We start from the raw sequence: 16,126 nt of genomic DNA, 5'->3' as shown, positions 1-16,126 counted from the left end.
AACTTTAACAAATCTTTATAATTTATATAGAAATTATAAAATCTATGTAAAACTTACCTTCCTCAACAATTTAACGACGTAGTATGTCTTTATGTAAAATGAAAGCTAAAACAGGGTTGCAATTATATTTTTGCGTGACATTGCACGCAAATATACATGGGTTTTGGTCTGACATATTTTACAGCCATTGCAAATAATTTTCTGCGTTGTTTGTTGTTGTGCTGGTGCACCAAAAGAAAATATATGCAATTCTTGCACCGTACAAGGGTTTTGCAAGAGTAAGAGAATACCTCTATTGTCACCCGTTTAAACGCATTGGGCAATACCTAAAAATTTTCTTCACACCAGCGAAACAAGCTTTCATGTGTAAACCCAGTCATACAAAGTTGTGAGATGTCAATTTTTTGACAACTTCAGTTCGATATTTTTTTATCCCTGATATTTTTCAAACATAGTAAATTAGTCAAACACAGTTAATATTAAGTGTCGTTTCGTGGTTAATAAATAAAAATCAAAAAAAGAAATTGAGTCAAAAGAAAAGTATTAAAAATGGCCACCCAAGAATCACAGGTTATGAGTTTACCACTGCCGCCGACGCAGTACATCAATCTTTTTTCTGAGGAAAACATAAGGAGAAATCGTACACCTCGACCTCCACCTCCAATGCAGGATACTTATAGCATGTTTGGAATACAGTACAATAATGAAGAAATGATTCGATCGTTGGAATCTCAAAATATAAAACGTCTCATACCTATTCATTTCGACCGTCGGAAGGAATTGAAAAAACTCAATCATTCATTATTTGTAAATTTTTTAGATCTTATTGATCTTTTGATTCAATACCCCGATAGTCCACGAAGAACCGAAAAGGCAAGATTGCTGTATTAGTGGTGAAAACAGTTATAATTTCTACTTTATACAACAGATCGATGACTTGAGCCTCCTGTTTGTTCACATGCACCATTTGCTGAATGAATTTCGACCACATCAGGCACGTGAAACCTTGCGAGTAATGATGGAGATGCAGAAGCGACAGCGTGTAGAGACTACAACAAGGTTTAAAAAGCATTTGGAACGAGTTAGAGATATAGTTAACACAGCTTTTGCGGTATTACCCGAAATACGTGACGACGAATTTGATAACACCGACAAGGTTAAAATGGAAATAGATACACAAGATAGTAATGCCAATAATCGTAGTGATCAGTTGGATCGCATTATGTGTAAAATTGTTGACGGGATGGATTAGCCATTCGAATATTTTATAGAAATAGTTTTATAATATTTTAATATGTAATATATAATTCGCACACGTAATGGAAATGAAATTAGATTTTAAGGTGAACGTGACAAAACTACTCCAAGGGCTTCTTCAGATGTGCAGTATATTTTGTGCGCCCATATCAATGAATTAAATTTTTAATTCTTTCTTTAGTTTTTTATTTAATAACTGGTTAAATGCAGTTAAAAGTATACATGACTTTGCCCATAAAGCTGAAATAAATTGATGACTTGCTCATAAAACAAATGCTGCCATTGATACATGCCGACTTAATTTTATACTACCAATGTTGGAACAAGGTATGTTAAAAAAATTTCACATAGATTATTGTTCAAAGCAAAAGTACAATCTTCGACGAAATTCCTTTGACGGTATGGATTAGTATAGCATATATTGTCATACGAACTGATAAAAATCAAGTTCTTATAAGAAAACCTGAACATGTGAAGGGTATTATAGTTTAGATGCCTCCTTGTTTGATATAACAAACTCTCTTTTCAGTCTTTTCAGCTTGCCAGCATAGAAACTGAAGAATTGAAATATAATTAAATAGCTGAAAAATTATAAAGGAAAATTCAAAACAATTTAATTCCGTTATGTGCATATTTATTAAAATGCAAATGATATTAGTTTTGTTGGGTGTAGAAACTGATGTGCTCCATATATTAAAAAAGCGTTCGAGATTGTCGATTGAACATTTTTAACACCAAGGTAGCTAAAGTTTTATTGACTGTTAAATGGCTTCTGATTAGGGCAATTCAGAATCTGATGCAAATGGTCATGCATCTTTGCAATTGCAAATTAGGGAGCATATTTTTGCTTTTACACTAACAAAATGTATAGCCATGTACCTGCTACACCCTTGCAAATAATAGCCCTAACAGCATTAACGTTGCTTAATGCGTATTAATTTTGCTCGTCTGCCAGAGCTATAAGCAACACTAAAACGCCATTGTATTATTTGCAACAGTAGTTTGCAAATTATCAGCTGCTGTCAAAAATAAAAACATTGTAAACAAAGAGAAGAAATGGAGCAAACCGGTTTGCATAAAATAAGGCTAAAACACGAAAAGCCGAATAAAAAGTGGGGTGAAAAGAAATCCAGAGTATACTGGATTTCTTGAAGGAAGCTCCAGAAGTAAAAGTGAAATTTGTGCTATGTGTCGCATAAAAATATTTCTTACCTCCAATGTCCATAGTTTCTTCAGCAGCTTCATCAAGTAAAGGGTCAGTTAATTTTTCCCCAAAACTTTTTTTCGGCATATTTTCCAATTTGTGCGAAAATTTTGTTTACAAACAATGTTTTTCTTCACCGATCAGCTGTGAATTAATGGTCTTTGCAAGGGTTGCACAGAAACCACAAAAAAGACGTTCCTTGTTGATGGTAAATATTTGCAATTGCACAATTTTGCAAACTCAGATGCACAAGATTCTGAGGTCGAATCGTTACATCTGTGAACGTATCACTCGTCACGTAAAAGCATGTATTTCGTATTATCACATGTGATCGTAACGCTTCTATCATAATCTGATATGAATGAGTATATAAACGTATCCGTTCGTTCGAATCGTCGTTCGAACGCGAACTACCAATCGTAATAAACAAATTTATGGAAATGTGAGCAAATTTTTTTTTAAATTTTAAGTGTTTTATAATTTTAAATAATAAAGAACATAAACAAGAAACCAATGAATGGAATATCTCATTAAAAATTAAACAAAAAATTATTTATATGAACAAAATTTTTGTATTTTAGTTGACAATAAAAATAAAATTATTTGCAAGGTTAAGGCCATAGACATTTTTGAATTAAATTTATTAAAGAATACTTTATCTGATCTTTTATCGTTTGGTCGATTGCGGTGAAGCGGTTCGCTACCCCGGTGTTCATTTCTTGTGTGTGATAAGAATCGCAATTTTTAGGGTCGTAACTTATTAGGCGTATTCTCTTGCTCTTGCAAAACCCTTGCACGGTGCAAGAATTGCAGATATTTCCTATTGGTGCATCGGCACAACAACAAACACACGCAGAAAATTATTTGCAATGGCTGTAAAATATGTCAGACCAAAACTCATGTATATTTGCGTGCAATATATGCAAAAATATTATTGCAACCCTGTTTTAGTGTCATTTTACATAAAGACATATTACGCCGTTAAATTGTTGAGGAAGGTAAGTTTTAAATAGATTTTATAATTTCTATTTAAATTATAAAGATTTGTTAGAGTTTTTTTTCTTAAAAATGTATGAAGAAGGTGCGCCAATTCACAATAGCCATGCATAGTTGTCATTCACAATAAATTGCTCTCGTGACCTTGTATATTTCGGAATAGTATTTTTATACCCTGAACAGGGTATATTAAGTTTGTGCGAAGTTTGCAACACCCAGAAGGAAGGGTCGGAGACCATATAATGTATATAAATGATCAGTATGTCGAACTGAGTCGATTTAGCCATGTCCGTCTGCCTGTATACATACGAACTAGTCCCTTAGTTTTTAAGATATCGTTTTGAAACTTTGCAAACGTCATTTTCTCTTCAAGAAGCTGCTCATTTGTCGGAACTGCCGATATCGGACCAACTGTAACATTTAACAAGTTCTTGTATGGAAAACTTTCACATTTGACAAGATATATTCACAAAATTTGGTACAGATTATTTTCTAAGGCAGCAATGTAATATCCGAAGAAATTGTTCAGATCGGTTAACTATAGCATAAATCTGCCATACAAATCAAACGATCGGAATCAATTGCTTGTATGGAAAACTTTCGCATTTGACGTGGTATCTTCACGAAATTTGGCATGGATTACTGCTTAAGATAACAATAAAATCTCCAAAAAAATTGTTCAGAAGGGATTACTATAGCATATAGCTTCCATCCAAACTGAACACATAGTTACTAACAGAAATGCACCTGTGAAGGGTATTTAGCTTCGGTGCAACCGAAGTTAACGTTTTTTCTTGTTGCAATCTGCAATCTTGCAAGAGCAAGCGAATAATAACGAAAATAATAACACTAACACATATTCGGGTAACAAATACTTTTTGTTATCCATAACACATAGGTAAGCTATGCGCTAACAAAAGAATTTGTTACCCGTAACATACTAGGGGTATCCTCTTGCTCTTGCAAAACCCTTGCACGGTGCAAGAATTGCATATATTTCCTCTTGGTGCACCGGCACAACAACAAACACACGCAGAAAATTATTTGCAATGGCTGTAAAGTATGTCAGACCAAAACCCATGTTCATTTGCGTGCAATGTCACGCAAAAATATAATTGCAACCCTGTTTTAGCTGTCATTTTACATAAAGACATTACGTCGTTAAATTGTTGAGGAAGGTTAGTTTTAAATATATTTTATAATTTCTATTTAAATTCTAAAGAATTTTTACAGTTTTCCATAAGAAAGAATACCGAAGATGCGCTCCCAGTTAAGAGGAAAAGGCAGCAGCCAAACAAGAAGTGGAAGGAGAGTGAGGTGCACTACAAGATGAAGCTGACGGCAGAACCATCGAAGGTTAGTATTATACAGATATTTTAAATTTATTGTAAATAAAACATTTTTTACTGATTTCAGCAAAAATTGCTAAAATGTGTCCAAAATACGACCAGCTGAGGGAAATATTTAGAAAGCGGTTGCCGGCCATGCACCCATTACTGGTTGAAAGTAACCTTCCTTCGCCTCAGTTATGTCCAGTTAGTCCTGCGCCAGAATTCGAAGTAGAATTCTTGGAAGAAGAATATGTACCTGCTGCGCCATCAAATGCCGAACCTTCGATCGCACCAATCTCCACACCGGTATCAACATACCAACGGTCAATTCGGCCTCCGAAATCATCCGTTGGACAATTGGCGGCTATCCAAGCAGAAAAAAATGCTATGGAAGCGAGGAAGCTGGAATTTGATAAGTATAAATTCGAGGAGGAAAAGAAAATTCAGGAAAAAAAGTTAGATATTGAGTCAAAAAAATTAGACATAGAATTGAAAAGAATTGAAACTGATGAAAAATGCAAGATGTTAGAATTAGAAATGAAAGAAACAGTGGCTATGTACGAAATTGAAAAAAAAAAATGAAAATAAAAACAATTAAATATACTAAATTACATTTGTATTTATTTCTGATTACTTATGGCAGTTTATTATTATTATTATTATTTCTTTAGGTTTCGTAAGTATGAACTTATATAAATAGTTATATCAAAAATAGAGTTGGTATACCTAATACCACTATGTATAACATAGTACATATATTACTAATTTACGTTTTATTGATCACCAAACATTATTGTGTACAAAGATTTGCGCTCGGCTTTTGCCTTAGTTATTCGTCGGCCATTTTCATGTGAAGAAAATTCATCTGATTCTTCGTCGCTATCGACAACTATATTGTCTACGTATTCAATATTGTTAGAAGTAGCTCGGTAGATGTTATGCAATATACAGCAAACAATAAACCAGTTGGAACATAGAATATGATTTTTTTCGTCCTGAATACGTATTCTTAATTCTTTGAGGCTGCCAAAGCGTTCTTTTAAAATCCCAAAGCAATGTTCAATCCTCACGTGATATCTGCTATGACGCATGTTGAAAGCATTACGCTTTGAATAGTCCATTTGTTGTGAATTTGTTCGAAATGGCTTGATAAGAGTGGTCAGCAGTGGATAAGCAGAATCTCCTGCTAGCCATTGAGAAGAAGAAAAAAGTGAGCCTTCCTGAGGGGAGAGAGCACTAGTACGAAACATGCGAGCATCGTGTACTCTACCAAAGTGTCCCGCTACTACATGCCGAATCCTTAACTGTTAATCGCATACAACTTGTGGCTTATGGAATAGATTCGGTTTTTTGAAAACCGCTGCACTTTCACCCGATGAACCTAAACGATATAAGGTTATAGCTTTCTGTAGTTCTACTGAAAATTGCCTAATGGATTGAGCGTTGTTAAACTGTGTACTGTCTTTGATCAAGGACAATAGCAACGTAAATTGATCTCTTGAGACTCGGAGAATTTGGGGAAGAATTTAGTATACCGTCCCAGGATTTCAAGGATAAAAAGGATATGGTCGGATATAGGAGATTATCCTGATCAAGGATATACATATATAGTTATAGCCGCAAGAAGCTTATAGTTTTCGAGATTTTCGCGTTTAAGGTTGAAAATTTGCAATATTTTAATTACATATTTTCGATGTATAAAATTAATTTTGCACTTATATTTTTGTTTGTAATTCATTTGTTATTCTTAAATAATCATAATTCAACAATAATTTAAATGTATATTAAAAGCTATTTTTGCACTATATTATATAAAATAAATGTGTACAAATGAATTAGTGAAGTGTTAGTGGATATAAAAGTGAAAAGTATAAGTGCAAAATTAATTTTATATATAGAAAATATGTAATTAAAATATTGTAAATTTTCAAATTTAAACGCGAATATCTCGAAAACTATACGCTTCCTGCGGCTGTAACCATACATATTCGTGATCTGGAGGGTCTCCTCTATCCGACCATACCCATTTTATTTCCGAAATCCTGGGACGGTATACTAAAGCCGACCCAAAGCGAACTGCAAAGGATAAAAAATCTCTTTATTTAACTGAACGAGGACCACCATCAAAGAAATTGTTAACTGAATTTGATGAAAAGCTTTTGAATGTGTTGCATGAGAAGCAAGTGTGTATGACAATGATGTAATTGTCGTACATATTGATAGCGAGTTTATACACTTGATTTTATTTCCATGATATTTCCAATGTTTGATTTTATCATTTCTCTAAAATAGAATCCGTGATATTGGAGGAAGATACATTAGAAGCATAGTGGATTTCGAAAACAGTACTGAAGTGGAAAATAATAAAGAATGTTAAAGTAAAAAATTACCAGAAACATTACAAAGAAATTTATTTTAGAATCCGACAACGTTACATTAAACGTTGAATCAAACCAGCTTTGAAACGAATATGATCCCAGCAAGTTGAAAACAGCAAAAAATTCAAAACTAAAATTTTAAGAAAAACCACAAAGATCTGCGAAAAATGCTTGGGCAAAGTTAGCAGATATGAAAGCAAAATGAACAGGAAGAAAATATAAAGCGGAAACAAAAATAATGTATGCGGAGCACGAACAAAGCATGAAGTTATTTGAAGAAAGTAACAACTTATCAATGAAGTAGCTGAATGAAAAACATGATTTTGAAATTAAAATTTTAGCAGTAGATTTAGAACGAAAGAAAAAGGAGCTGGACGGGTGAAATAAAAAATAAATATATGTAAAATTATAAACGTATTTATTAAACTACAATAAACTGAAGTAATTATCTATTAATTTCTTTATTAATTTAATTTCGTTATTTTCTGGTAACATTATTTATTGTATGACTTTCAGCAGTGCGATTATTGGGTATATTAATCATTTTATTTACAACATCTTCAATTTCATTTATATAGTGGCGGCATTTTTATATCGCGATTATTGCGGAAGATGTTGTGTAATACCGCTGCTGCAACAATAATGCTTTGAGTTTTTTCTAGGTGCAAGCGCAAGCCCAGTGATAATACCGGATACCCACGCTCGACACAATTCCGAGTTCTTATATGAGACTCGGTAAAAAGATTTTCGGCAGTCGGCAGAGACATGCATTAGTGGCGTTTTCACGAAGTGGTTAATTTCAAAACCACTGTCTGCAACAACTATTCCAGAACCAAACTCTCCGGATTCTAATCGACAACGAATCCCAGAGTTACGGAAAATATTAGCATCATGAGTTGATCCAGGCCACCGTGCAACGATGTCTATCATCCGGAGATTATTATCACATAACGTCTGGACGTTGATGGAAAATACATATACATTTTCTATTACGAAATAGCTCTGCATCTTCCCCACCTGTATAAAAAAAGGTTTTGAGAGAAGTATTTTTTTGGACTTTCTTTACCTGGAGAAATTGTTTTTACATGAGTGCAATCAATTACTGCGAACACTCGAGGAAATTTAGCTAATTTAAAAAAGTCTCTCTGGGACATTTTCAGGTCTCTTTTCGTTTTTGGTATATAAATGTGATGGTCTTTCAATTGGGCTATGTGGTGCGAAACTACTGTTTAACTCTTGATACCGCATTTTTGATACTCCAAATAAATCTCCTACTGTCCTCAACATACTTCCCGTAGCATAAAAGTGCAATGTAAGCAAAAACATTTGTTCTGGCGATAGTGCATGATGATGTGCATGAATCAAAATCGCAATCCCAATCCGATTCCATATTTTTTTTACAAAATATAATTTCTTATTTCTTATTATACTTCTTTTCACAAACAACTAAAAATTCAAAACAATTAAAAACAAAAATCAGCTTTTACTTAAGCACTGCTTAAGTCTCCCATTTTCAGTAATTACGCATAACTTGTAAGCTAATTTAACAATCTTTTTTTTAATTAATTTAGAACTATTAGTATTGAGTAATTTAAATAAATCATAGAAATTCAGCTTTGGCTGATTGGTCAAGTTTCATCTATGATGTTTGCGTTTATGGTTGCCATAGTGGATCCATTCTTCATCACCAGTCACAAACACGCAAAACTAAGTTATTTCTATTGCGTTCAAACAGCATTTAAACGATTTGATATGGCTGCCTGAGTGACTCCCAAAGATTCTGTGAGGGTTTCTTATGTTTGTTACAATTTTTGTCGAGTAAGGCCGCCCAGGAGGATGGGGTCATGTGTAGAAGTTCACGCAAGTGAGGAAAGTTCTCTGATCGCCATTCACTTGGGAGTGGCCAGAAACGATTCTTTTACATATGACTCAAGCAGCTCACGACTTCCGGTCTTTGACCAAGTATCCTCTGGGTAGCCTAAGAACATCCGTTCGAAGGTGAGCTAAAGTGAGAAGGCGAAACACCCCTGCATAGGGTTGTGCGCTGGGTTTGGGACCCGCCACGTAAAAAGCTCACCCCAATGAAAAAAAAACAGCAGCCTCGGATGAGAGACCCCCCTTTTGATGACGACCATGGCAAACGAAAGAAGGACTACGAATTAAGGGCATGCACCTGGAATGTCCGGTCCCTTAATTGGGAAGGTGCCGCTGCCCAGCTGGTTGATGTCCTCGTAAAAACAAAGGCTGACATCACCGCCGTCCAAGAAATGCGATGGACGGGACAAGGACAGAGACGAGTAGGTCCTTGTGACATTTACTACAGTGGCCATATAAAGGAGCGCAAGTTTGGTGTGGGATTCGTGGTGGGAGAGAGACTCCGTCGCCGAGTACTATCATTCACTCCGGTGAATGAACGTCTAGCCACAATCCGCATCAAAGCGAGGTTCTTCAACATATCGCTGATCTGCGCCCACGCTCCGACGGATGAGAAGGACGATGTGACCAAAGATGCCTTTTATGAGTGCTTGGAACGCTCTTATGAGAGATGCCCCCGCCACGATGTCAAAATCGTGCTTGGCGACTTCAACGCCAGGGTGGGCAAAGAAGGTATCTTTGGCACTACGGTCGGTAAATTCAGCCTCCACGAGGAAACATCCCCAAATGGGTTGAGGCTGATCGACTTCGCCGGGGCCCGAAATATGGTTATCTGTAGTACTAGATTCCAGCACAAAAAAATTCATCAAGCTACCTGGCTGTCTCCGGATCGAAAAACTACCAACCAGATCGATCATGTTGTGATAGACGGAAGACACGTCTCCAGTGTTTTAGATGTGCGTGCGCTCCGAGGTCCTAACATCGACTCGGACCACTATCTTGTTGCAGCCAAGATTCGCACCCGCCTCTGTGCAGCAAAAAACGCACGCCAACAAACACAAGGAAGGTTCGACGTCGAAAAGCTGCAATCACAACAGACTGCCGAACGATTTTCTACTCGGCTTGCACTCCTGCTCTCTGAGAGCACTCATCAACAACTCGGTATAAGGGAACTGTGGGACGGCATTTCAAACTCCTTACGTACAGCTGCATCCGAAACCCTTGGTTTTCGGAAAGTGCAAAAGAACACCTGGTACGACGAGGAGTGCCGCGCCGCAGCGGAGAGAAAACAGGCTGCCTACCTCGCAACGTTACGATCGACCACAACACGTGCGGGATGGGATAGATACCGAGAATTGAAGAAGGAAGCGAGACGCATCTGCAGACAGAAAAAGAAAGAGGCCGAAATGCGTGAGTATGAAGAGCTTGATAAGCTGGCCGACAGGGGTAATGCTCGAAAATTCTACGAAAAAATGCGGCGGCTTACAGAAGGTTTCAAGACCGGAGCATACTCTTGTAGAACCCCCAAAGGTGATCTAGTCACTGATGCCCAGAGTATACTTAAATTATGGAGGGAACACTTCTCCAGCCTGCTGAATGGCAGTGAACGCACAACACCAGGAGAAGGAGAACCCGATTCCCCAATCGATGACGATGGAGCAGACGTACCATTACCCGACCATGAAGAAGTTCGAATAGCAATTGCCCGCCTGAAGAACAACAAAGCGGCAGGGGCCGACGGATAAAAAGGAGACCCCACAATCTGCGCCAACTACCGTGGGATTAGCCTCCTCAACATCGCATATAAGGTTCTATCGAACGTATTGTGTGAAAGATTAAAGCCCACCGTCAACAAACTGATTGGACCTTATCAGTGTGGCTTCAGACCTGGAAAATCAACAACCGACCAGATATTCACCATGCGCCAAATCTTGGAAAAGACCCGTGGAAGGAGAATCGACACACACCACCTCTTCGTCGATTTCAAAGCTGCTTTCGACAGCACGAAAAGGAGCTGCCTTTATGCCGCGATGTCTGAATTTGGTATCCCCGCAAAACTAATACGGCTGTGTAAACTGACGTTGAGCAACACCAAAAGCTCCGTCAGGATCGGGAAGGACCTCTCCGAGCCGTTCGATACCAAACGAGGTTTCAGACAAGGCGACTCCCTATCGTGCGACTTCTTCAACCTGCTTCTGGAGAAAATAGTACGAGCTGCAGAACTAAACAGAGAAGGTACCATCTTCTATAAGAGTGAACAGCTGCTGGCGTATGCCGACGATATTGATATCATCGGCCTCAACACCCGCGCCGTTAGTTCTGCTTTCTCCAGGCTGGACAAGGAAGCACAGAAAATGGGTCTGGTAGTGAACGAGGGCAAAACGAAATATCTCCTGTCATCAAACAAACAGTCGTCGCACTCGCGACTTGGCTCTCACGTCACTGTTGACAGTCATAACTTTGAAGTTGTAGATAATTTCGTCTATTTAGGAACCAGCATTAACACCACTAATAATGTCAGCCTGGAAATCCAACGCAGGATTGCTCTTGCCAACAGGTGCTACTTCGGACTGAGTAGGCAATTGAAAAGTAAAGTCCTCTCTCGACGAACAAAAGCTGAACTCTATAAGTCGCTCATAATTCCCGTCCTGCTATATGGTGCAGAGGCTTGGGCGATGACAGCAACCGATGAGTCGACGTTACGAGTTTTCGAGAGAAAAATTCTGCGAAAGATTTATGGTCCTTTGCGCATTGGCCACGGCGAATATCGCATTCGATGGAACGATGAGCTGTACGAGATATACGACGACATTGACATAGTTCAGCGAATTAAAAGACAGCGGCTACGCTGGCTAGGTCATGTTGTCCGAATGGACAAAAACACTCCAGCTCTGAAAGTATTCGACGCTGTACCCGCCGGGGGAAGCAGAGGAAGAGGAAGACCTCCACTCCGTTGGAAGGACCAAGTGGAGAAGGACCTGGCTACGCTTGGAATATCCAATTGGCGCCACGTAGCGAAAAGGAGAAACGACTGGCGCGCTGTTGTTAACTCGGCTATAATCGCGTAAGCGGTGTCTACGCCAATTAAGAAGAAGAAGAAGGCCGCCCAGGACGTTCTTAGTCTATTAAGTCAAAATCACCGCTTTTAAATCGTGCACACCACTTTGAGCCCGCAAGCTCAGCTAGTACATGCTTACCATAAACTTCCACCAAAATAGATGACTTTCGGCCTTATGTAATCCAAGATTTGAAACATTCGAAATAACAGTGAAAAGCTGAAATGAAAATGAACCGAACTCTTTTATCAGAGTTCTTAATATAAATAAATCTTTCTTCAAAGCCATACAAACAAGTTGTGATTACAGCTTAGGGAATGAAACAGTTAATTCTACAAATTTATTTACTTTTGGTCTCGAATGTCTGCTGCGCTCCAGCTGGCACTCACCCAAGTAAGATATGGTTATACTGGATATGCTTTCAACATAACTATGACGTTTGTTTAAGGAAATGTTAAATAATAATAGGATATAAGTATAACTATTAAGTATTTGTTGTTAACTTACACTCTCCCACTTTATTATAAATGTCATTAATATATTCGTCAAGTTTTGTTTCATTACCTTCAGACGTTGGTAAATCGCTCACTTTTTACATCCATTCCGCCAAAGGACTCGTCCCAATGCCCTGACCATTTGTGCCATTCATGTCCATTAATGTTTTAAACGCCTTCCCGTTTGAAAATATGTTAAAAAAAATTCGGGAACATTAAATAAATACTACAAAAGTTGTTTGTTTAAAGTGTTTACCCAACATTTTGTAATACTATATATTTTGTTCTGCATTCACTTTTAGCGATTGGAAAGATTGAAGTGACTGGCGAAACTGTTCTTTGTTTATACTTACATGCAGGGTTCTCATTTACTACTCCGTAGCAGCAAAATTTCTAAAATTATTGCTATGCTATCGCTACCGCTATCACTTTGTCGGGAGCCACAGCGTAGCCTTAGTATAACAATGTAAAGTATGTGCTCTACTCTGCTCCGAGTTTTGTTAGGTAAATAGCTGGAGCGGGAGCAAAAAATTAAATTCTGCGCTATGCTCTGGCGTAGCGGTAGCAAAAAATTGGGAGCGGTAGCACAGCAGAGCAAATGAAAAATTTCATGTGCTACAGCTCCCGAATGTGTTTGTTGTTTTTTTTTTTCTTTTTTGCTATTTTCTGGCATTTACAAGTATGGTACAAGTTGGTATATAAAAGACAGTCGTTTATAACTCAAGAACGGCTGAACCGATTTGGCTTAAAATTGGTGGGGAGGTAGTATAGAAGCAGGGTAAGGACATAGGATACATTTTATCTCTTTATGCTAAAATTCAATACAGCTCATAAATACAAAAATTATATTTCAAATCATAAGCATTTGTTCAAAATTTATGTAAGAATCATTTGAAAATTTTAGTAATTCAAAAATAGAAAGAAATATGTAAGTAAAAATTTTCATTTCCAAACATGCTTAGTATATGGGTTATACTGATTTTGCTTCTTAACCAGGTAGTTTTTTTTTAAGACGAGCCCGTCCGATATATTTAATATCACAACAAAAAATGGCATTGGAATTTTCATCGTCAAGGCACTGCGGATACTTTGCTAGATTATTGGTCAAGGACGCAAATGCATTCATAACAAACCAAACGCGATATCTAACATAGAGATATAACGGAATAATTGGAGTGTTGATAAAAAGGTTTATTATAATTTTAGATATACAGAAATCTTTTCGATTCTTTGCAATATACATTGAAGTATGTATATGCGTACAATTTCAAACTGATTCTTCCTAAAAAATTATAAAATTACTAAATATTGGGAATGGTAGAATAGAACTGCAAATACACAGTGCAATGGATTAACACATTCGCGTAAATTGCGGGAATTCTCGTCATTCATGTTTCCTTCAATAAAACAATTGCGGGAATTCCCGCGCTATATTCCCGCAATTTCTTCCGCACATATAAAAATGCTCTTGAAAAATTAAATGCGGGAATTCCGGTAATGGCGGGAATTCCCTAATTTGTTCAGACTATTTAAAAAAATTAACCTGTAGAAAAAAAGCGAGAATTCCCGCTCTTCACGTTTGTATGGAAAAATTAAGTGATTATCTGGCAGCCACCCGCTAAATTCAAATGAACGCGAACGTGTTAAAACTGGCTCGGTAATCAGTAGATGAATAATAACCACGTGTATTCCAAAAGATAAAGGCGAGGGATCCAAACCTGATTTTTCCACGAAATTCGCATTTTTTTGTATAACTGACAAGAGCTACAGCGTCTAAAGTCAAAGCGATGCCATAAAATACCTCTGATCTGTAGGAATTTAAAGATAAAAAACCAAGATTGTAGTGTATTTTCTATGGAAAATTTTTACATGCTTCGGTCCAGTTCTTAATGTTAACACATATGTAGGGCTAAAATTTTCAGGGAATTTTTTTTGGGGTATTTCCAAGGAAATTTCGTGACGGGACTGAAAAAAATTAATAGTTCAAAAAAAAAAAAACACCCTAATGTATATAAAAAGGGGGAAAGTATATGTACATAGTTAAAATTAATTTCGAAAATTCATAGTAATTGAGTATTGTAATACATTTGGAATAGATGATGTTTTTGGTAATATAAAATTGGTAAATATTTTACATAATAAAAAAAAATGTATAATTTATTCAATTATTATATAATTCACTTTATTAATATATTTCTTAAAATATTTGATTTTAGATTTATAAAGGCACTTGACGCAACAAGTGCCAAAATGATTTGCATAACATTGTTTTGTTTGAATTATTCAATTAATTCAAATATTATGCCAGAAAATAGCAAAAAAGAAAAAAACAACAAACACATTCGGGAGCTGTAGCACATGAAATTTTTCATTTGCTCTGCTGTGCTACCGCTCCCAATTTTTTGCTACCGCCAGAGCATAGCGCAGAATTTAATTTTTTGCTCCCGCTCCAGCTATAGTTTTTTACCAAACAAAACACGGAGCAGAGTAGAGCACATACTTAACATTGTTATGCTAAAGCTACGCTGTGGCTCCCGACAAAGTGAGAGCGGTAGCATGAGTAAAATGAAATGCTACGAGAGTAGCGTAGTTTTTCAAACGCTGCTTACATGTACAAATATTACACTAACAACTAACATTACTGTAACAGTTCCCGGCAGATAATGTATTTTCAGAAAAAATCGAAAATATTGAAAAAAGTAATGTGCAAGTTATTGTTTACACCTACTTCCATATTTATTTCAATGTTCATCATTTATTGTGTAAGTATCGTCTGTGTGGAATGCAATATATCTAAATATACATACTTATGTATGCTATATGTATATCTATCGGCTCTTGTTCACTTTTAACTCTCTCCATGTTTTTACGTAATTTTATTGTTACCTCGTCTTTTCGAGTTCGATCTCCGTCTACAGGTTGATCACTAAAATATAGCACAAGGGTATGTAAGTTAATAATATACATTACACAAATATTATTTATAAAATATTTACCTTTCACAAGTGTCCATGACTTCCACCTTTCTTGGTCTCATTGGCGTATCCTTGCTAAAAGCGGCTTCGCCTGGTCCAATTTGCTCACCAAGCATTTTGCATATGCTATTATAACATTATAACGCTATTAACTGCATCTTTCAGCTTTTTCTTATTGAACTAGCCTGTGAATCTGTTACTATTAGTGGCAGATTTGAATTGATCGAAATTTCGCAATTGTACGATGACGATACAATGACTGCTAATGCAAATTATAAGATTAACCAAGGAAATACATAAGTATGTATGTATGTACATATGTGTGGCTGCATAAAATTTCAATAATTCTTCCAATTATTCGCTTATTCTTGTTCTGAAAATATTCTAATTATAAATAATAACATATTTTGCAACTTACCTGACGCTCTTTAAATAATTTACGATGCTTCAAATTTTTCTTCGAATAGCGGCAACTTTTAACGGATTCATTGTCAATATAAGCGTCCCATTCGTACGCATTCAAAACTTTCGTTTAAATGCATACTTATGTATGTATAAGT

General features: G+C 36.6%; 1 protein-coding gene across 1 annotated transcript; it reads left to right on the top strand.

The window, feature by feature from the left end:
* The first annotated feature begins 390 nt into the window (after positions 1-390).
* LOC126764153 (mediator of RNA polymerase II transcription subunit 7) lies at positions 391-1,545 on the top strand. Its single transcript, XM_050481951.1, has 2 exons — positions 391-873; positions 929-1,545. The coding sequence occupies exons 1-2, from the start codon at positions 550-552 to the stop codon at positions 1,250-1,252; spliced, it is 648 nt and encodes a 215-aa protein (XP_050337908.1). The 5' UTR covers positions 391-549; the 3' UTR covers positions 1,253-1,545.
* Positions 1,546-16,126: the final 14,581 nt, after the last annotated feature.

This window comes from Bactrocera neohumeralis, chromosome 2 (assembly GCF_024586455.1).
Source record: "Bactrocera neohumeralis isolate Rockhampton chromosome 2, APGP_CSIRO_Bneo_wtdbg2-racon-allhic-juicebox.fasta_v2, whole genome shotgun sequence".
In the NCBI taxonomy this organism is placed as follows: domain Eukaryota; kingdom Metazoa; phylum Arthropoda; class Insecta; order Diptera; family Tephritidae; genus Bactrocera; species Bactrocera neohumeralis.
This window is presented reverse-complemented; position numbering and strand designations above follow the sequence as displayed.